Raw genomic sequence first — 23,826 nt, 5'->3', positions numbered from 1 at the left:
GGGAAGCGAGCCCCCTTTCAAAAGACTATTTCAAAAGAGAGCATGTGTAGATGCCCCACGGATGGCTCTTTTGAAAGAGGGAGTCCTCCATGGTGCTGATCAGCAGGTGGGCAGCTGTGGTTCTCACAGCACAAGCGGAGCTTTTTGGCTTCGGCATCTGCCTGTGTTTAAATATGCAGGATCCCCCCCCTCCCCCCCCCGGCAGGAAGCTATTTTCAAAATAAAACTGCTGTGTAGACATAGTGCTTCCAGGGGGGCTAATCCAAAACAATATCTATTGTGTGTCGACACACTATTTTGGAATAAGGTTTGTCGTGTAGTGTAGTGTATCCAGTAGTATAGATGTGTTATTGTGGAATAGTTTATTTTGGAAATGTTTGGATAATAACTCTGGAATAAGGTATTGTGGAATAATGCTGCAGTGTAGATATGCCCATAGAAACATCTTTTCACATGTAAACACAGTACTATTTGCTAGGCATTATAGTGTCCAGTATTTTGATGACATATGAAAACTGATTAAAATGTATACCATCCCCTAATGTCTCTGTATACCTCTTCAGACACAAATTGATATTTTGTGCAGAAATGATGTTTGATTATTTATTTATTTATTATTTATTTAAAAATGAATAAAAACAACAATCTGAGTAACTTTAAGAGAAGTATATGTATACAGAGGTATATAACATTTCAGAAAAAATGGCCACTAGTCTGCACCCAAGACAGAAGTACCCCCATGCATACCCATAAAACATCTTTTCAGCCTACATTACCTACTAGCTGAGATAAAGTATATAGTCCTAACAGCCTTGAGGTAGGTTAGAATAATTTACTGTTGTGGATGTTTTCACCACCATATCTTACTTATAGCAAAAATAACTAAATAAATAACTAAATAAGGGGAAGGGATGGGGGTGGAATGGGACTAGAAAGAGCATCTCTAAACCTTATACACACAGAATGGACATGACAAATAAGATGTGATGTGCCTGTAAGGTCTTTGTGGTAGTGGGACAGAGGATTTTCTTTGTCATGTGTAATGAATGCATTGTGCATGTCTGGAGAGTACGACAGGATTCTTTTAATTATCATTTGACTGTATTAATTATGAATGCATTCCCTGATGTCTTAATGCCAGGGCAGATTCTTCTGTGGTTGACTCAGCTATTCAACCAAGGGATAGGTGAAATGAACTGCAAAGTGAAACTAGATTTTCCTGCCAGTCCACTCAGTTCCTGCCAATCAAGAGTAGTTAGCAAGAGACCCATGGGGGGTCAAAGATTCACCTGGTCTCTAAAGAAAACGTATTTGAAATGCTGCTGCCCAGAACTTTTTTCCAGCAATTTGGAGTATCTGTCATCTCACCACTCTATAGTGACTGGAATTAAGGGATAGTCTCAAATTTGCAAGCATTTAAAACAAATAATAATTTATAAGAAAAATACTGGTAGTTAAGCCAGGCCCAGAATCTATCCATATATCCTTTTGAAGCAATATGCCACAGAGGTTTGCTCCAGTCCCAAGGCTATAAAATTTCACACGTTCAAATTTCAGATGCATTCATAAAGACAAAAACATTCAGCTACAGAGTACACAAGGTAAGCAACTTATTTGCAAGCTTTCTTTTATTCTGAGACATCCATGATTTACTAATCTCATCCAAGGCTAGGCTGGTAGCATTCTTGATTTTGTGGTATTGGTGTGTCATGAAAATCTGTGGTATAATCACCTGGACTGGAAGTAAGGCTGCACACTGAATTTGTCTTCTACACAGGATCTGAAGAAAACAATTCCATCTCCAGGGGTCTTGTACTTTTGTCATCCACAAACATGAAAATTTAATGTAAATACATTAGCCATAAAAATGCTCTAAATTTTCAGATGCCTTGAAATTTTTTGAACTAAAAGATGATATGCTAGTTGTGCTAATTTACCAGTTTTCTTTTCTAAAAAGGTAAAAAGTTTTGGATTCCTTAGACATAATTTAAAAGGTAGTTCTTCACCTAAGTTGCATTGCCTTAAGTTATTGAGGTGACTATTGTTCTATTTGTAGTTGTAGTAAGTTGGCTTTTATATTTTGAAATGTCTAGATATTATTTATTTGACTTTCTGTTGCATTGCCCCATTTTCTATCACAACTGAGTAATCAGATAGCTACACATTTTAGATATTATTCTGGTGCTTTATTGTCAGTTAAGAACCGATAGGATGTGGTAATGTCTTCCTTTCAGTTCTGAAATTCAGCAACATTAAACCATGTGAGAGGCAATAATTTTTTCATAACAGAATTTGATTAACATATTAAAATAAAACTAGGAATTAAAAAAAGTCTTCTGACAAAGCCCACATATAAAAACAAAGAGAATGCACACAAATGTTCCAGCTACTCTTACGTAAGTAATTCTTTACTTCAGAATTGATGCTATTGATTTCAGTGGGACCAGTCAGAAAATAAAGTATCATTCAATGTGATCAAATCAGAATCTGACCCGTAATGCTTAACTATTAATATTGAAATTTCTAAGGTAATTATTAAAAATCACTGACATAAAAATAAACAAAAACGTGTTGAGACACAGTCAGTTGGCCTACAGACCACTGACCAGATTTTCATCTTAGCTATACTGATGCAAATCCAGAATAACTCCACTTCTCTCTTTTTAAGACAAAAAAGTTGTAAATCTGGAATTGGTGAATTTATTCCAGATTTACACTGGTACAAGTGAAATCAGAATCTGAATCTTTAAGATTCATATTGCTTGTTCTGGCAGTTAGGAAAGTGTGTGAAATTATAAATGTGACATCCAATTTGTGGTGTCATTTATCTCTGTTTCAAAACTACTAACTCTTAAAATTATTTTGAAATATATTCCTATATCATTTTTCCCCTCCTGTCTGAAACATTAGCTGCAGTGCTTTCATAAGCTCTACATTTTCTACATTATGTACATGCAGTATATTTAATTCACTGCCATTGCAGTTTACAGACAAATATATGTTATGGATTTCTCAATAAAAACATTTGTGGGGAGACTACATAACAGTCAAGATTATTTGAATCCTCTAAAGTCTAGCATTTGATTTAGTTCAGCCTAATGATATAAGCTCTCATTTGGTGCAAATTCTTTTGCTGAGAAGGATGGCTTTGTGTCTCCTACGTATCAGCTAGTTTCTACATTTAAAACTACTATTTAATGCTATAAATTAGCAGAGTTGAGAAGAAATGCTGAATCAGTAGTTTCAGTTTCAAAATCAGTATAGTTACAGTAAAGCCTCGAAATGCGCAGTTTCGAGTTGCGCTTAACTTGCATTAACGCGAGTTAAGCTTGACTCAAAATCTTGCTCCTCGCAGCCCTGGTTCAACCCCCCCACCCCCGGGTCCTGTGCAGCCCCGGTTCAACCTCCCCCCCCCGCCCAGCTCCAGCTTACCCCCCTCACCCCTGCACCCAGCTCTGGCTCTGACTCACCGCCCCTCAACGCATGGCTCCCTCAGCCCCCCTGGCCTCAGTTCAACCCCCCCATGGCCTGGCTCACCACCTGAGCACTGCTCCGGCTCACCACCCCCGTGGGTGGCTCTGGCTCAACTCCACCCCACCCCCCCGCAGCCCTAATCCACCCCAGGCTTAACCCCGCTGTACCCCCATGGCCTCAACCCACTGCCAGGCTTAACTCTTCCCAACTGCGCCCTCCCATTGCCAGAACTCACCTTCCAAAAGCAGCTCCAGGTGCTCCTGCTGCTTCCCCGGCTGCCGAATGTGAGTTCCACCAGGGAAAAGCTCCCCACCAACTTACGCAAAATTCGAGTTACGTGCGAGTGTGCGGAAACACAACACTCGTGTAAATCAAGCCACTACCGTATTCTGTTAGTCAACTAAATTGTCATTTCTGGATTTCAGATGATCACCCTACAGGACATTAAGAAGGCCTGTGGCACTTTTTAGACTAACAGATATTTTGGAGCAATAAGCGTTTGTGGGCAAAGACCTGCTTCATCAGATGCTTGAGTGTGGGTGTGTGTGTTTCCAGCTGGGTATTTAAAGAGTGGGATCCCAGTAAAAGGGAGGGCCAGAGCTGACAAGGTCTATTCAGGAAGATGGAAATGGCCCATTATCAGTAGTATGTATCAAAAGAGGAAAACACAAGTCAGATCAGACAGGCGGATATGACCCATTGTCAGAGGCTAATGGGGAGATACTAACACCCAGGGCAGAGAAGCTGGTTCTGGTCTGGCTATGGTCTGAAGAAGTGGGTCTGTCCCACGAAAGCTCACCTAATAAACTATTTTGCTAGTCTTTAAAGTGCTACTTGACTGCTTTTTGTTTTGCTTTTGTAAGGTGTGAGCCACTCCCAGTCTCTTTAATCCTTGGTTAATGGAGTCAAATTTGCAAATAAATTGCAGCTCAGGGATTTCTCTTTCCATTTGATTTTTGAAATTTCTTTGTTTTAGGACTGATACTTTTAAATCTGTTACTCTTGTTGTTCTCAAAGATACAGACTAACACAGCTATCTCTCTGATACTTGGCACCTATAGGACATAGTTGACCACAAGATTAATAACAGCAGATTTCTACGACTGATTGACATACTTGATGTTATTTTGGATAGTAAAATATCTCAGCAAAACATGTGCAGCAAAGTAAGATCAGAGTTTCCAAAGCTGGTTATCAGTCAAGTTATCTTGTACATGATAAAATGCTAGTAAAGCTAATACATAAAAAGGGAACAGCTGTAAGTAATTACTTAGGGAAGGTGAAATGTTTACACACTTTCATTTGTGAGTCAAAAAAGAACATCAGTTCAATTTCAAGTACCGTAGTTTATTATTTAAGGTAAATTACTCCATTCATAATAACTCCTGATGATTCCTCATAAAGTATCATATTACCTATTTGTAATTCAGCACATATAGCCTGTGGTTTGCTAGTGACTCTCTCTTCTAAGATTCTATATGCCTTTGAGTGCACCTAAAATCCCTATGGACATGAAAGGACTGACAGGTGGTGAAGCCATTGTAAATCTACTGTGTGGGAAGAGCAAGACCCCTCACAGGAAGTCTCCACTCTGGAGCAGTTGTACAGGACTCTGCTACCCCATTACATTGGGTGCCTGACTGGCTGGCCAATGGTCTGGCAACTAGAACAATCCACTGACTGACCTCTCCTAAGTATGTGGTGCACCAGTTTCTAAGGTTGCTGCAGATTTGAAGGGAGACTCTGCAGTGGCTGGTGGAACAACAAGAGGAGAGTCAGCAGACTCTGCACAGTTGCCAGCAGTCACACCACCTGGAGAGAGAGGTGTTGCTCACCTGGCAGGAGGAGCAGCGAAAGCATCTGCAGGACTTTAGACTAGAACATGTGAAAATGCAGCAGCAGTCACTACAAAGGGCAGTGAGTTCTGATGGGCGTGGGAGTGGCAATGAGGCACAGGGATGGGGCCTCTCTAAGACAGCTGGGGTCATCCCCAGGGCCTGAGGGCAGGGAGGTGTAGAGAGAAGAGGTACCCTTACCTTTTGCAAGCGTGGGCAGCAGGGACACATAAAAAGACACTGCCTGTTTCTGATAGGCTTGGTGGTTGGGTCGGGAGCACAACAGACGGGGCAGCACACAGATACCCCATCCGTCAGGACCCCAAGCACATGCTAGCAGCTGTGCAGAGTGGGTGGGCATGGAGATGCTCTAGCCCTGGGCTGTCTTAAATTGCCCAGGAGTGGCAGGTGGGGTCAGGGAAATGCATGGTGGTGGTGGAAGGGGAGTTGGGGGCAGCAGGTGGGGCCAGGGGAGAGGTCTAGCCCTGAATTTTGGTTGATCCAGGTGCTGAGCCAGGATTATTCCCGGTACCTGGGCACGATGGATGCATGTAACTCATCACCTATGATTGTGACTTGAATCCTGAATAATATTCTGCACCTAATCAGTACTGAGACTAATTGGGTGGAATGTGTGCTTTTAGCATTCCCATCAAAGAACCCTTCAACAGCAAGGGACTGTGATGGCATTCTCCAAAACAATTTATGAGCCTGGTCATAGGCAAGGTTATAAATGAAAAGACGCTATCTCCTTATCGCTTCTGTCCTATGAGCTCTGCTGAAACCAAGCTTCTGTGCTGATTTAATTAAACAAGTCTGAGCTTATGTGAACGCTTTTTAGGAAGCGTCTGTTATTAAAGTGAATTTAATATGCAAAAATGCATCTTATGTCATTTAAGATTTTAAACTGAATTATTCTTCTAGTGGAAAAATAACCCAAACATTACCCAATCTACTACAAAAAGACAATATTAAGACTATATAAAGAGACTACCATATTATACTAATTGAATTGTAAAAAGCTAAATCTAAAGTATCTAAACTAAAAATCAACTATTCTCTAAGCAGTTTGACTTAAATGTGAAAGGAAGAACAAAACCAAACCACAAACCAACATAAACGTTTCAATCATAAATGTGATGTGTGTATATATGTATATATTTTAACTTTTGTGCATCTAACACATAAATATATATACAACAGCTATATGAAATAAAATACAACATATGTATTGCAAAGCTACACATCTGAAATAAATCTGTTTTATTAATAATGTTTTAGCCTTAAAATGATACATGACTAGATTCTGCCATCTTTACTTAACAAGCAGTCTAGCTGAAATCAATACAACTAGTCACTGAAGATGGCTTTATTCCATGTAAGAAAGGGTGCCAGAATGCAGCTTCTAGTACTTTGAGTTTGAGTTCTGTGGATATATTTTTATATAACATAGGTATCTGTGATGCTATACAAATAACTGACTTTCTCTGTTCCAAGGAATTTAATAACTAAATGTGATGTGATAGACGAAGGGATGACCAAACAAAGAGGCATGGGGGAGGCATATGAATGGAATGCTTCATATGATTAATGATTTTATTAACAAATGTGATTTATGTAACATTTTACAGCATAAATTGAAACTCAGACAAAAACATTAAACCATATTTTTTTGAGATCTAGCAACAAAAATACTATTCTGACAATACTAAGCCTTGCCCACACTCCCAATACTCTCTGCTTTCAGCACTGCTGTTTCAAATACCAGCCTTTTCCCCTAGAAACCTGTCAGCATCAAAGCTTGCTCAGTTTAGGACCCCCACAGTTAAATATCTATAATCCTTGCCTTTAAAACAAACAAGAATCTTGCAGGTAACCACAGGAAGTACTTAGAAATAGAAATTCCAATTTGTAGAGCCTTGTGTTGATACAAAACTTGTATCTGGATCTGCAAAAATGTGCTGCAGATATGGATACATGTGGATATGAAGAAGATATCTATGGATTTGCATGGCTCTACCAATTTGTTATATTTTAAGGGCCAAAGCCTCAGCTGGTGCAAACTGGTGTAACTTCTTTGCCCATGTACAAAAGCTGATGATTCTGTCCAAGCCCACAGTCACTGCAAATTATTTTGTTATAACATCCCCCTGCATAGATGTATACTATCTATTAATGTTCAGTTATAATTCTTTATTACAGGGAGCCCACAACTTTTAAATTTTATATTTATACATGGTTATAGAGTATGCGGGTCTATCTATTATAAACAGCTAACTCCAAATATTAAAAACAAGAAGTCAAATTCTGGCTCTTTGAGATGGCCTCCAAATATGGTGAAGAAATCACAGTTTCCTGCCTGTAATTTGGCCAGCAGCAGCCACGTACCACATATGTATTATTCCTACCATGGGTGCAGAATGTTTTGTAGATGGGCCGGTGCTGGATTCAGGAACATGCATGCTTGAACATGTGCACTATACTCACCCAACAGATGCTACTCTGGAATGTTTTTTCATAGCTCCCGTTGTTGCTGTAATTTATCGGTAGCGTGGCCATCCGTCCCATTTTGGGTGGGACAACCCTGTATTTTGGGCGCCAGGGGGCTAATTGCCCTGTATTCAGGACCCCTGCTGGCTGACCTTTTCCCCCAACCAGTGCAGGAGCAGCTGCTGGCTGGAGAGCATGTGGAGAACACATACTCATCTGCTCTCTGGCCACAGCAAGAGGGAGCTAGCAGGGGGCCCTGCATAGTTAGAGGTATGCTGGGTTGCAGGGATGGCTGCTGGCTCCCCATGCCCCAGGAGAGCTGCACCAGCATTGCTGCCACCTGGTTCTGGCTCCCAGCGGCTGGGCGGATCCAGGACCCACACCGGCACATCTGATGCCTCATTCCTGGCTCCCTGTGGCTTGGGGAAACAGGGAACCACACTGGCACAGCTGGTGCCTAGTTCCAGCTCCCCATGCCTTGCGGGAGTCGGGAGCGCACTGGCTTGGCTGCCGCCCGGTCCCTAGCTCTCTGTACCTTGTGGGAGCTGGGAGGAGCACCAGTGTGGCTGCTGCCCAGTTCCTGGCTCACCCTGGCTTGCCTTGTTTCTGGCACCCCGAGGCATGGGGCAGACGTGGAGATCCCCCACAGGGGTGGCAGCCAGGGAGCCACCCCCCACCCCAGGTATCCCGCATTTGGGCTTGGGAAATATGGTTGCCTTATTTATGGGAGGATGGAAAGAATGGGGTGGCCCATTGTATTTCATAGTTCTGGGTCTGGGTTTCCCTGCAGTCTTCAGTGTGGGAAACCTGCCAGAATTGGGCTCCACAGCTGCACTTGGGACAGGATCTTTCTCCAACTGACATCAGTAGCAAAAATTCCACTATTTCGGTGGCTGAGAATCAGGACTTTAGTGTACATCCCTAATAAGGACAGAATATTTTGCTGTGAACAAACCATTGATGTGACATTTTAAACTTAGTGGGACTTTTTCAGTGTAGAATTTGAAAGGATTTTCACCTCCCAACCCTCCAAGGTGGAATAATTACCACATTTCGTACTGTGAGCTACAGCTTGAAAATGTCAGATTTAGAACTGCAATGACTTGACAGTGTCTATTTAATAAACACCTGAAGCAAAGCATTAGTTATGTTCTGTATCCTAAATATAACTCTCAGTGACACTTCTTTAGCAAATGCATAGTTATATTTTTAACTGCTAGCATGGTTTCTGTACAAGTGGGTTTGATCAGAGTCTCGGGAAGTAAAAATCCAAAATGGCCGGTGTCACGCAGCTCAAATGCAAATGCATAAAGGATGCCATTTTTGTAGGCCCAGTCCATAGAACTACCAGAGCTCACATCTGGGGAAGGAAAAAATATGATTTGTTCTGTTGAAAGAAATATACTGGTATCATAACATTACACTTTAGACTTGTAGGGTATGTCTATGCAGCACAGTTATTTCAAAAGAACAGCTGGTAAACAGCTGTCATTTCAAAATAACTTTACTAGCATCTACACAACATTATTTTCTAGTTTTCTATTGATCTTTATGTGTGCTAACATTTATGGCAGCTCAGTGGGCATGTTCCTTCTGTCTTCTTTTCTCTCTCTAGAAACTGTTGCATTTATCTCTGTCAGCGCAGGTGGATTTAATCAGCTACACTCCCCGCTCCTGTCCTCACCTGCTACAATTTGATCAAAGTTCATTTTAGGGACAATTTGCTTCCTTTGTTATAGTACAGCCCCCACCTCGTACCACATCTAGGTCAAAGTAACAATCAAGTTTATGAAAGAAACTTACACAAAGTACTAGAAGCAGGGCCATATCTGTATCTTACACCATAAGCGGACTGAAGAGCATTAACAGCATTGTAAGCTGCAGATTCCTGTGCATGGGAAGAAAAATAAATACATTAGACTTCACATTCATTTCTGTAATAGGATTGAAACAAGCTACAGAACACTTCTTCCTAATGCAGTACAAGGATAGAACCCAAGTTTGCATATTTTCAGGAGAGCTTGCAGTTTTAAAAAATATATGAAAGACACAACAGCTGCGTCTACACGTGCACGCTACTTCGAAGTAGCGGCACCAACTTCGAAATAGCGCCCGTCGCGTCTACACGCGTCGGGCGCTATTTCGAAGTTAACTTCGACGTTAGGCGGCGAGACGTCGAAGTCGCTAACCTCATGAGGAGATAGGAATAGCGCCCTACTTCGACGTTCAACGTCGAAGTAGGGACCGTGTAGACGATCCGCATCCCGCAACGTCGAAATTGCTGGGTCCTCCATGGCGGCCATCAGCTGGGGGGTTGAGAGATGCTCTCTCTCCAGCCCCTGAGGGGCTCTATGGTCACCGTGGGCAGCAGCCCTTAGCCCAGGGCTTCTTGCTGCTTCTGCGGCAGCTGGGGATCTATGCTGCAGGCACAGGGTCTGCAACCAGTTGTCAGCTCTGTGTATCTTGTGTTGTTTAGTGCAACTGTGTCTGGGAGGGGCCCTTTAAGGGAGCGGCTTGCTGTTGAGTCCGCCCTGTGACCCTGTCTGCAGCTGTGCCTGGCATCCCTATTTCGATGTGTGCTACTTTGACGTGTAGATGTTCCCTCGCTGCGCCTATTTCGATGTTGGGCTGAGCAACGTCGAAGTTGAACATCGACGTTGCTGGCCCTGGAGGACGTGTAGACGTTATTCATCGAAATAGACTATTTCGATGTCACAACATCGAAATAAGCTATTTCGATGTTGGCTGCACGTATAGACGTAGCCAACAGCAGTTATCCTAGTGTGAGGGACTCTCATTAACCTAACAATTAAAATGGAATATTGAAAAAAATGGATAGGTGGACAAATTGCTAAGGATGAGTATAAAACAATACTCAGTAACACAAACCTGAAAGGCTTTGGCATAAAGAAGTTATGCCTAGCAAGGGACAGAAGAGGCAGTAAGAAGTCCTATAAATATATGAAGAGCAACAGAAAGATGAAGGAAAGTGTAGGTCAATTCCTATCCAGGGAAGGAGAGCTAATAATAGATGCCACCAAAAAGGCTGAGGTATTTGAAGCAAAATAGAAATGGGTCTTCTACCCGAAAATTAAGTATGAGCATATGTTTAACACAGTATTACTAATGAGCAGGAAGGAACACAAGCTTCAACAGGGAAAGAACTTATTAATGAACATTTAGATAAGTTAGATGTATTTGAGTAGGAAGGGCATGCTGAAATTAATCCAAGAGTATTTAAGGAACTAGCTGGAGCAATGTAAGAACCAGTATCTTCATGACTGTATAGAGGACTTGTGAAGTCCCAGAGGACAAAAGATACTATTTTTGACTACTTTTGAAAAGGTGAACAAAGAGGGCCTAGGGAATTCTAGACCAGCCAGCCTAACTTTGACACCTGGAAAGATATTTGAACCAATTTTTAAAGAATAAGTTTATAAACATTTAGAGGATAATAAGGTGAAGCAAACTAGTCTACATGGATTTGTCAGTCATGCTCACACTAACTTTTTTCCTTCCTTGATGGCATCACGAGCCTAACAGATGGGGGTGAGGGAGCAGTTGATGTGATAACTTTAGTCTTTACTAAAGCTTTTGACACAGTACAATGTGACATAAGCAAACTAGGGAATGGTGTTTAGATGAAATTTCTATGAAGTGGGTGCATCATTGATGGAAAATATCTACTGCAAGAATAGGTATCAATACAGTTGTTCACTGTCAAATGGGGAGGTGGGATGTATCCTGACTCTGGTGCCTACTCAATATTTTCATTAATGACTTGAATGATGGAGGGACAAATATGTGTAATGGCGTACTGGGAACAACAGCTGTACTATCTCTGATCACTATTGAGTAGTAACAGAGAGATAGCCATGTTAGTCTTTATTCTACCAAAACAAAAAAGCAGTCATGTAGCACTTTAAAGACTAACACAATGATTTATTAGTTGATGAGAGCTTTCATGGGACAGACCTACTTCTTCAGATCTACAGAATTCCCAGTCCGGACACAGATATGTAGTACAGCGGTCCAAAAAAATTGCAATAAAAACTGACAGATCAAATGCATGAACTGAAGAAGTGGGGTGAGGGCTGGGGGATGTTAAGTGTCTTCATTATGAACATCATTATGAACATCAAAGGAAGGGAAGCAGTCCTTGTAATGCATGAGATAATTGCTGTCTTAGTTCATATCAAGTATTAATGTGTTGAATTTGAATATGAACCCCAGTTCACAAATCTCCCTATGTAATCTGTTTTTAAAGTCTCTTTGTTGTAGGTCGCATATTCTCAGGTCTTTAACAGAATGGCCCACTCCACTGAAATGCTCACTGACAGGCTTATGTGTATTGAGATTCCTAATGTCTGGTCTATGTCCATTCATTCTTTGGTGAAGTGTTGTCTAGCTGCCTCCTGTTCATAGTCTGACTTATTCATGATGACACCTGCGCCCCCTTTGTCAGCTGGCTTGATTATAACGCTTGAGTTATTTTTGAGACTCTGTACATTGGCCAAACTGGGCAAAGACTTTGGGCTCTGGGGCAAACAGATTAAAGAAAAATCTGTCAGGGATGGTGATAGGGCCTGCTGTGAGTGCAGGGGACTGGACTTGATGACCTCTGAAGCTCCCTTCCAGCGCTAAGAGATATTAGGGCAACAAAGTGAGAGAGTTAATATCTTATTTCAGATCAACTTCTGTTGGTGTGAGAGAGAAGCTTCTGAGCTGCTCTAAAGATCTGGGAAAAGTACTCAGTCTCACAGCAAAATACAAGGTGGAACAGCATTTAAAACATATAGTTTAGCTTGCGTGATCTTACATTGTGTGATATGTAGCCAGGTAAAACCTCTGCAGCCAGAAGACAAAAAAGTGTGGTTAGTGGATTATAGATTGTTGTAATAAACCACAAACCTAGTGTGTTTATTAGTCACATGATTTTTAGTGCCTACCAAAGTTATGAATTGAAGTTTCCAGGCTCATCTTTTGGTGTTTTGCTCATATCCATTGAGGAGGAGGATTGAGAGATCAGAAATGGAGTGATTTGTTTTATGAAAAATGTTCACCCACATGGATGATAGGTTATTTTTGTCTTTTATTATTTTGGGAGTTTATTTAAGAGTGTATTGATAGTCTGTTTTCACCCACATTGTTGTTATTGGGGTATTTAATATACAAGATGTGGTAAATCAAATGCTGTGATAGGCATGTTTTGTGAAAGGGAGGAAATGTTGATAAGGAAGGCGGTTTCAGTTTCAAGGTTCCAAGGATCCCTATTTCAAATTATGGCAAAAAACCAACCAATCAACCAACCAGATAAACAAACCTGTTGAAAATGCTATGGGGAAATTCTATGGTAACATTATTTTAAAACTAGGGTAATATTGTAATGATTTATTTTCCAATGTGGCAATTGAGTGGAAATCCATGGTAAATGATTATGGCATAATGCTTCCAATATAACACAAACAAATACCTGGATATAGTGAGTGGATAATTCTCAGGCTACTAGCAATATGTTCATTCCAGTGGTTTGTGCCATATATAGAGAAGGAAGAAAACAATTCTGAAATGCTTCAGGTGTGATCCTGAATGATGCTGAGCAACCAAAATTCCCAGCACCTTTCAAAAACAGGCCCTGAGAACTTGCAATATTAGCTGATTTCAGCCAAGAAAGCTGCTGAGGCGTTGCTCTCAGATCATCACAGGCCTCACTGCAGATACCGAAACAAAGGATTGTGTAGAAGAAAGTATGACTCGTAAATTACAACTTCAAAAACCCTACAGATTAAATAACTGGTGCAGACATTACTCAATGATAACTGAAGAACAACTTCCTCATAAAGATCTTAATAGGCTTTAGTTGAAACTTATTAATGGTGTTATCTAAATTAGAGGAAACTATTTATGCAGGTTGTTACCAGAATACTGCACTCCAGTTTCAAAGCATCACTGAATAATTTACAGCTTTAACTGAAGCAGTGACGGGCAGCACATTAGCATGTAGTGAACTGGACAGAAGCACCTCTTTCTTCTGCTCAGGAGTACTTAAGGACCCTGTTTGCACTCAATATTCCTAACCCCACATACATGTGGGGACCCCAGAACAGATTTTACTTTCTGGCCAGCCTCGGTTCATGAAATCCATCTGGACCAATAAAGCTTTCTCAGTCAACCACAGGAGAGAGAACGGTATGGAAGCTTCATTATAATTCTGCTTTCCAACTCAGTATAGCTCTTCACAAAAATTCAAGTGAGACGAAACCTTACCATATTTGATTATGGTAGATATTTTAAATATTGAAAATTAATATGCTGTGATGCTCAACTGGCAATGTCACTAACCATTAGCAGACAGGCAAATAATATGAAGCTACATTCCCATTATCTGCACACTTACAGTCTTTGTAGCTGCCCACAGTATATATTAATAATATATAATGGTGTATAATCTCCAAGAATGATTGCACTTACCACACAACTGAAATTTGGAATTGTCGCATACTTGTAAGAGTATGGGTACAGCAACATCTGAGCATATGCGTGAAAAGACAGATAGGCTTTTATTTGTTTCTGGCGTTTGCGAAGAAAGTGAGCTACAGCCTTTACTTCAGGCTCAGACTCGGGAAAAGGACCACAGTATGTGTCATCACATGGGTGAAGGGAAGCCCCCTCATCTACATATTCAAAAAAGAAAAATGGCAGAGAATGTTCACGAACTGTATGTAAAGTTCCAATTCTGGTTTAACAAGTGCATACGGAAAAGACTAAAAAAATTGCACATAAATTGCCATCCTGTTGCTGAAAACACAGAGAATGTGCCACCTGGAGATAATGAATAGAAGCAAACATTCAAGAAATCAGTGGAACAAAATGCATTCTTATCTACTAGGCATACATGCTAGCCAAAACGATGACACAAGGCCTCCCCCTGGAAACTGGAATTGCAATGGGCACATAGCAATACATTGAATAATTGAGAACTTCCATTCTTCACAGCAAACTGAATTTCACTGGCTATTGTAAGATTGTAAGGATTTAGAATCTTATAGGGTTACTGTGTTGATTAGTGGATACATTGATTTTCATGATTCATTTAACAGTGTAATTGGAGATGAAATACCAAACTAGTCAAACTTTGGCATTCCAGAAAACAGCTTTATCTTGTATCTGTAATATTTGACAAGACAACGAGACAGGATGCTCTAGAGACTTAGATTAGTTGGTGCAATGGCCATCTGTTCTTCAGGGAGTAAACCATCTGCCTTTACCATAACCACTGCATCCCCACATTTGCCTAAGTGTGAATAGCTTTTCAAATCCCTGTTCATGATCTTAGAGTTATAGCCTCATTTTTGAATCTGCAGTTGGGGCTGGTGTTTTTGGCCTCACTTCTGTAAGTGCCACCTTTCCTATTATATTTCATATGATCAAGGATTCCTGCAAAACCATACAAAAGAAGTGTATGAAAACAGTGCTCACGACCCTGGTAGTGGCAAGGAATATGGTGTTACTACTCTGCAGCTCTCTGTTAAAATCTGTAGTTATCTTGTAAAAATACCTAATACAATGCCATGTAAAAATACCTCAGCCTAACCCCAGAACCTGAGTTTGAGACTACGACGTAATCAGGACAGAGGATATGAAGATGACTTTCACTCTTGTTGATCCTGCAGCCTTCTTAGTTTCTGCCATAAATTAGAGCAGTTTACAGGCTCGTCTATTTAATCCCAAGCAGCAGTTCCAGAAGTCTGGAATCACCAGCATAGGGGATCCACGAACATGGCCCTGTATTCCTAGCCTTGTCCCCCTACAACCAGGCAGGGTGGCGGGTGCAGGCACCACTAACAACCCATTACCACCTTGCATGTTCTAGTACACTGAACAAAATCCTCAAAGGTCTACCCTGGCAAGTTAGAGTTTGTCTAAAACTATGTCCTGATATTTTTTAAAATAAACTATATGAAATTACTGATTGTGTTTTTAATAAAAATTCCAAACAAACTTTCTGTGAAATCAATCAATTTTTTTGCACCACTCTTGGGAAAAAAAAACAACAGGCAATGGCAAAAAAAACTATTTTTGTTCAGAGTTCTTTACTGCAGGAAAATTGTTTTGAAGACAAGATCTCCTTTTAATGTAATATATATTTTAGGTTCCTCCCTTTAGTCCACCTTTCAAAAGTGCCTTGAAATGACTGTGCCTTCATTGCTACACAGAAATATTATCCTTAATGAACGAAAACAAGGTGTAACCCCTGCTTCCGAAGGAACCCATATTGAGACCATACATTTGTTTTAATAATGCCTACATTCTGATTAAACAGCCTGCAGAAGGTTCCTCCCTCCCATAGACTCAGTGCAGAAAACAGGATGAAGAGTAGGCTTTAGTTTCAGTAAGAATAGATTTTTCTGAACTCTCTCCTTACAGTGAAGTTGTCCTGTGAACAAATGGCTTTGGATAATACAATGATCTCACTAAGAATTTCCATATTGAAAGTTCTTCAGATTTTCAGACAGAATGAGGTAAGAATTACAGTAACTGTCAGCTGCTGTCGAGAGTCAAAGCTACAGTCACAAGGAGAAAATAAAAATACAGTAAATGTCAACCATCTGCCGGATTTTTGTATCTTGCAGTGTTGTACTGAAACAGCCAAATCCTCCAGAACATACTGCAGATGTGCAAGGCCCAAAATAAACTGGAAATGCTGTGTTCTCACTGTGTGTACGTGTTGAGATGAAAAGAGCTCATTTTCATACAGAAGCACAGAGGTGGGATTGAGGGTCAGATAAGGAACAGCACCAGCCCAGATTTGCTTGCACTTCCTACTTTTGCCACCATGAGGTAATCTTCACTGTGCAGCTATATGGCAGGCCTCAGGTAGAAATTCTATCCCCCAGTTCCCTATAATAAATGTGAGTGAAGTTCGTTAAATTGTGTTGTGTTTATGAGGTGAGGATTTGTCTCTAAGTACTAGCCTAGTTTTTTTAAAATAATACTTGTACTATTTATAGTGCCTAATGGATCTTGGTGAGGATCAGGACACTAATACATAACAAGACAGTCTCTGTCCTAAAGAACTTGCAATTTATACACCATACTTTAAAACTGCTGCTGTTTCTGTTGTTGCCTTTCATTGCCCACTCCATATTTTAACTGAAACAAATAATTGTGTTACCCATGAGCCACAGGCTCAGGCTACAAAGTGAAATTTGCTAAGATCACTGATAAATTTCCTTTCCCAGTCTTCACAGAATACAAAGTAACAGAGTAAAAGATAGCATAGAATGCAACAGGAGGAGAAGGGAAAAGAAGGTGGCACAGCAGTGTCATCCAACTCACAGGAGAAACTCCTGGTACCCAGCAATTTGGTTGTCCCACTGGGGCAGGTGCCACACAGAAATAGGATTTGTGCTCACAGCACACTTGCCCAGGGGCACCTCCATGAATTTCAAACCTTGGTTGCAAACTGAAAAATACACTGGCCTAATTAAGAGGGTTTTTAATCTCACTGAGGAGAATTCACATCACAGAACTTTAAACATCTCTTCCCCTTCATCTCTTCTTCAGGCTATGCAATGCAACAACTGGCCACACGACTCGGGGTGAGGAACTTGGGAGTTCTAATCCTGTTTCTATAGCTGACTGATTTGTTTATCTTTGGGCAGCACACTGAACTCCTGTCAGTATCAGTGATTGTTTCCGAAAGAAACATTGTCTTCAAAGGGATGTTCGGAAGATCAGTAAATTGCTATTTGTATAGAAGTCCCTTTAAGGATGGACTGGGGTCTCACTGGGGAGCTGTCTGTATATTTGGTGGCGTGAGGAGCAGGACTGAATAAACATGAGGAATAAATTCTCATTTCTTTAACTATGAGCCCACCAGGGAAGGGATATGTTGGTTTGGTTTTGTACTGGGCAAAGGACACTGCAGAACTCAATAAATCACAATCATAGTGCACAAAGGAGTTCAGATATCATTGTGATAGGGCAATACATCTATTCTGTATTTAAGAAAAAATCTCCCATTCAGGAAAGACAAATGTCTTCCAGGACCAATGAACAAATATTTGTATTTCAGTCAAGAGCTGAGAGGCAAGGGACTGAAGGGAAACCGAGATCAATCAACAACAACAAATTTAACAGTTTTACTAACGTACTTGAAATTCACACATTTGGCCAATTTGGATTAATTTTGCTGAGTATCTCTGTAACCAAGTCATAGAGTAGCTTTAAAGTTCCTCTAATTTCCTTTTGGAAACAGTACAATTTTGTCCAGAATCGGGATCATAAATATGCTTTGCCTTGTCCCTCATGAACAGTTGAGTGCCCCTTTATTGCAGTTCAGGACATGGGCGCATGTGTTTAGATTCTAGCACAAGAAAATAGTGAGAAGTAACAGAATGGAATTGGGTTGGATGGAGAGAGATGGCGAGAAAAGAATTATTAATAAAATAGGCAGCATAGGCGAAGAGGAATGTAAGCAACAGTATATAAGTTTTAAAAATAGAGTCAAACCCTCACATTATGTAAGTGATGGTGTCAAAACTATAAGTGTATTTTACTCAATTTTCTAACGTTTGTGTTCTGCCCTTGGTAATTTGCCATCAGTGTGATTAATGCTGCTTGTGAAATTTATTTTTCTCCACGCAGCCGACAGAGATAAAAGTAACAAACCGCTAGAGGGCAGCCTGTGCAGCTCTTCCTCCTGGCAGTGACTGAGCATTTCCTCATGCAACTGAAAGCAATGAAACTGTTTTTATTATTTCTACTTACTGTAGCATCCAGAGGTTCCAAGCTGGCACAGGGCTCCCTTGTACTGAGCACTGCAGAAAATGCATTATGAAAACAATTCCTGGTTTTAAGAATTTACAGTCTAATTTACAGACTGTGGGATGGGAAACACAGATGAAAAGACTTGCCCAGGTTTAGGCAACAGACCTGAGAGAGACCTCGAAATAGAAGCGTAGTCTTCCAAGTCCCTGCCCAGTATTCTATTTACTCCTACTGTAGAGTTTAATTGTATAGATATTAATTTTTAAAGTACCTCTTAGTTAATTTTATGAACCTCTTCTAATAATAGCCACCTTGAAATTCTAGAAGGTACTTTGTCTCAGCAAGGTCACAAAAAGATCTGAAGTCCCTAAGCTAACACATTTTAGAAACATAAATAAAAAGTTAGGACTTATTTAAAAACAAATTGACAAACAGATCAGTACAGAAAACACCATGAACCACATTCACCATTGTGCGCTGGCTCATTCCAGCAACATAAAGCAAGCTTCAAAGATGGCTTAATTGGCTTCTTAAACTGGGGCTACAGCTGCTTTGTAACACTGAAGCAATGTAAAGCTGTTAGAAGTTTTAATTTAAGAATATGTGCTTTCTCTGCTTTTACCAAATTTCCCAGCCAAACTCTAACTTGGGGTGAAATGTGGCACCTGAAATTTCTGAAAATTTGATTTCTTTTCTGAAGTATTGAGGAACATCCACAATCAAGGCTACGGTATAAGGTAGGAGAGGCCAAACTTACTGATCCTCCAAGCAACCTACAACAATCTCCAGGTGTTGTCATGTGCCTGCTGTAGGTCAGGAACCTGCAGCTTTAAGTAGCCATTTGCGGCTCTGAGTGCTGCCTCCACTGACTTCTCTTGCAGTACTAGAGGCTGCCGCTGCTTAAACAGAAATACTAAATTCAGTTGCCCACTGTCAAACCAACTGAATTTAGTTTTTTTGTTTAAGCAGTGGCAGCCTCCGGAACCCCTGAGCAGTCAGCTGTAGCAGGGAACTGCAAGAGAAAGACGGCAGGGCAGGGAACTGCCCGCACTGCATGTGGGGGAAGTGCTAAGCCCGCAGGAGAGTTGGGTGGAGGGGGGGCCAGCCATGCCCCTGCTGAAAGCTATGCAACCATGATGAGAAGAAGGAGGCAGGGGGGAGGCAGGGAGGTGGTGGCTGTGGAGGAACAGTGTGGCCTGATGCAGGTTAATCCTGGGGCTTGGGTGGGGAATAGGGACTGAGAGGGGTTAAGGCTGGGGATAGGGGGTGTAGTTTGGGGCTCAGAGGGGTTAGGCGTGGGAACGGGGGGGCAGGTTTGTGGGTTGGGGGTAAAGCTTAGGGATGGGGGTGGATTTGGGCACTGAGATGGTTAAAGCCCAGCGATGGGGGTAATAACTTTCTAACTGGTACAAATCAGTGTGTGCGCACTGTTCTTAAAATAGGGGTGATAGAAAGTGCGTTTTGACCTTATTTATTAAGGACTGTGTTGTATTCACTTGCCTTGCGGCTCTTGAAGGATTGATTTTGTAACGGAATTTGAAAAATGTCTCTTCTCGCTACTTTGGTTCAGACCCCTGGGCTGCGGCTTAGGGCTTCAACCCCACTCTTGCAGAAGCCCCAACACTCCACACACCCGCCCCCCGCCGGCTGGGCAGAGTCCAAATGTAGTGCTTGTGGGGAGAGGAGGAATGTGAGTCGTGTGCCTCCCTACCAAGATTTTTGCCAGGATTTTCTGTCTCTGCTCTGGCACATGGTGCCTCTGGGCATGTGCCCTGTACAGCAGCTACTGCATCTGACAAACTAGGACCTGCAGCCAGGGGATGAAACAGTGGCAAAGAGCTGGAAGCGGGGTTAGTTGTTGGGAGAGATGCTGCTAATCAGTGGCCCCTCCCTGCAGCTCGCTCCTGTTTTTCACCCCTAACACCTCCACATGGAGCTAACACCTGGGAGCTGCTAGGAGGGGGGCATGACTCAAGCTGTTGGGGGAGCAAACCTTTAAATTGTGTCCCCTGCTTTCAGCAGGCGCCACTGGTCTCCAGCTGAAGTCCCTAGCTCCACCACCATGCTGGAAGGCAGAAGCCCCGAGGGCCTCCTCCATCTCCTCCAGTCTGGAACGCAGGGAAGGGTGGGAGGGGCATGCACTACAACTTGAAATATACTGCACATGGCTTGTGAGCCATGGTTTGGCCAACCCTGCGATACCAGGACACCAGCTTCAGTCTCGGCTATGTAGAGGCTATTGCCACTGTAGAATGTTTTCATCTATTCAGTGCTCTGGAGAGTTGAATGCTGGATGAGGTTATCCACATTCAGGTTATTTCCGGACTTACCGCACCATTTCACTTTCCAGTTCCGATTAGCATCTACACCATGGCAATGAAACTGTGAGTTCTTTGACCTTGTTTTTCTCCAAAATCGATCCTAGTTGTTTTTAAAATAATGAAAATAATTGAATACATGTTGATAAAGCAGCTATGTACGCATAACAAATCATCAATGCTGAAGATGCTCAATGCAATATTTTAATTTTCTTACAAGACAGTTACATCTTTAAATCACATGTAATAAAGTGATGGATCAGATCATTATGGCATTCAAATGAGATATAGTCATTCCATCTTTTTGATCTTAATATATTTTCAGAAATATTGGCCAAGCTACTTACATTGGTCCAGCTAAAATGGTATCCATCCACATTAAATACTGGCATGATGTAGAAATAAAGCTGATTTATCATCCTTCTCATGGCGGGATCACTCTCATATGTCTGAAGAGCCTAAAGTAGGGAGTAAAATAGAAGTAGTTTCTATAATAAAAGGGTTTAAAAATTAACTGTAATTGACTAACCCAGTCACATGACCATAGGTAGTTAGTACTGCTGCATGGTTTACTTCTGTGACAGAGACTTGGCCTTATTGTATTATTGCTATTCCAACAACTGTACTTGAATGGAGTTTTGTTGGTCCAAAAATGAGACTAATAGGGGCAGAGTAATAGAAAATACATACTTGGAAAATACTTTCTAAAGGAGATTATCCTATCTTCAGTTTCAAACAGGAGAATGCTGCAAGCTGCTTGTTCTAAATAGAGACAAGTGCACTGAGCATGGCTAAGAAGATGCCTGGACGAAGGAGCAAAAAGTCAATGGGCCAGATCCTCAACTGGCATGAATCAGCTTAGCTCCCACTAAAGTGATGGAGCTATGTCAATTTGTAACAGCTGATGATAGCACTTAATACTGGTGATGTCACAACATACAAAAAAGTAAGTGACAAAGGTCATATATGTGAGACAAAGAGATCTTGAATTCAAAATCATCAACCCATGTTTCTACTCCATCTTACATTGGGCAAATCCTGTAGCCTGCACCAAGACTGTGCACCTTAGGTTGGACCAGTCACTGAGGGTGGAGGAAGTAATTCTTCTCCTCTGTTAGACTCAGGAATTCAGTAGCCCATGTATGTGCTTTGTTCCTCAACAAAGCGCTGCTTGGTCCACGTATTTGCAATGTTACCAGTCCCAGATTCTCCTCCATTGTATGCAGAAGTGTACCTTCCTCGTGCAATTACCACCATCACTGGGTATTAACTCTAGTGTTAAGGCCCCAATGCAGGAAAGAACTTAAGTATGTGCTTAACTTAGCTGGCACGAATCAGCTTAGCTCCCACTAAGTCACTGGATGCCTAAGCTGCAGGGGAAGAAATGGGATCATTTTTAAGTCACTTCATTACTTCTCTTTTATGGTTATAGTGCGACCTATTTAAAAGAAAAAAAAACTGTAAAATTCTGGCTTGTCCTCAGCCCCCATGAAGGACCCAGTTGGAGTTGTTTGGGGACAGAAAGGTGCTAGATACAAGTCTTCCTCTTTATCAGAGGTCAGCAACACCTGTCATGGGTGCCAAAAGTGGCAGATGAGCCGATTTTCATTGGCAGAAGAAATGGGAGCTCAGCCCCACTCTTCCTCCCCCAGGCTCAAAGACATTATGCCTGTGGATTAACAAAAGACCGGTTAATGCTACCAGCAACCACCTAAACAGTAAACTTCTGCATCTTGATTTATTTATTAATGAAGCTGTTGTAAGTAGGACTGTTAGTGACTTTAAAAAGTATCACCGGCACTTGGACAATACACAGATGTCAAAAGGTCAAATTTCAGTACTCTTCCTCAGAAGGGTTGCTGACCACTGCTCTTTATCAGCAGTTATTGATTCTATGAACCATTTTTCTATATCATGTTTGCTAATATTAGAAAGCTACTCCAAGGCTATACATAAATATGGTTAAATATTTGCATTCATGACACCGATGAACTTTGCAAAAGACAATTTTGTCAGAATAGAAAGCTACTGTTACTCCTGCAGTGAGGGCTAAAAACTAAGACCTGATTGTTTAGACTTAACCATTTGCATATTTGTGCTAACTGTATTAAACTCATTACTCACATATGGAAAGAGATGAACGTGTTTAGGTCTTTGTTGGATAAGGGACATTATAGGTGCTGTAAAAGTTCTGTATTGCAATGAAACAAACTCAGAATGCAGGTTAATGCAACTCAGCATTGCTTCTAGACTTTTTTATAGGAAGAGAGGATTTAGTTGTGTGAAAGGGATAGACTCTTTTGCTGTACAGGTTGAACCTCTCTCGTCCAGCACCATCTGTAATCTGGCGTGATTTTAGATAGCCAGATGACCACTTATCATGGGTGTGGCCAAGTTTCCCATGGTCCCGTAAAGTTTGCTTACAGCCACCAGTCCTGGCTCTCAGCATTCTGTGCTGTTATTTATCTATAATTTACCCCAAATGTCTTCTAAGAGCCCACTAAGGAGGGGAAGTGTAGGTAGTGTGCTAGACAATACTGACCTCCCAGAGTTTGGAAAATTCTCTCATCTGGCACTGGTTAGGTCCTGAGGGTGCTGGACTAGAGAGGTTCAGCCTGTATTATGTTTTCTTCTCATTATCAAATGGTAACAAGTATGGTGGAGATCATGTCCCTATATTGAGGATTTCCATGTCAAAGGACATTGAGGTTGAAATAATCACTAGGTTTTGCTTTTTGTATAGTGCTTTTAGGTTTGAAGTCACATATTGTACGTGTGCTATTTTACAGGAAATGGCTTTTATTTATTGTTGTGATGTATATTGTTCTACCAGGCTGACATAATATGATATCTACTTTTTCAAAATCACACTGAAGTGCTTTTGGTTGTCAAACTCTTCATCAGCAGGGCACCCGAACAACATTTACAACATATAA

General features: G+C 41.3%; 1 protein-coding gene across 1 annotated transcript in view; it reads right to left on the bottom strand.

The window, feature by feature from the left end:
- Nucleotides 1-8,971: 8,971 nt before the first annotated feature.
- The window catches only part of CPA6 (carboxypeptidase A6), a 46,365-nt gene continuing 31,510 nt past the window's right edge, over nucleotides 8,972-23,826 (bottom strand). The window contains exons 7-11 of the mRNA XM_074986663.1: nucleotides 21,238-21,348; nucleotides 20,903-20,993; nucleotides 14,271-14,473; nucleotides 9,603-9,687; nucleotides 8,972-9,159 (exon numbers count right to left, since the gene is read on the bottom strand). Of these exons, the coding sequence (XP_074842764.1) occupies nucleotides 8,972-9,159; nucleotides 9,603-9,687; nucleotides 14,271-14,473; nucleotides 20,903-20,993; nucleotides 21,238-21,348 (678 nt within the window). The remainder of the gene's footprint in view (nucleotides 9,160-9,602; nucleotides 9,688-14,270; nucleotides 14,474-20,902; nucleotides 20,994-21,237; nucleotides 21,349-23,826) is intronic.

The sequence above is a fragment of the Carettochelys insculpta genome, chromosome 2, assembly GCF_033958435.1.
Source record: "Carettochelys insculpta isolate YL-2023 chromosome 2, ASM3395843v1, whole genome shotgun sequence".
Lineage (NCBI taxonomy): Eukaryota > Metazoa > Chordata > Testudines > Carettochelyidae > Carettochelys > Carettochelys insculpta.
This window is presented reverse-complemented; position numbering and strand designations above follow the sequence as displayed.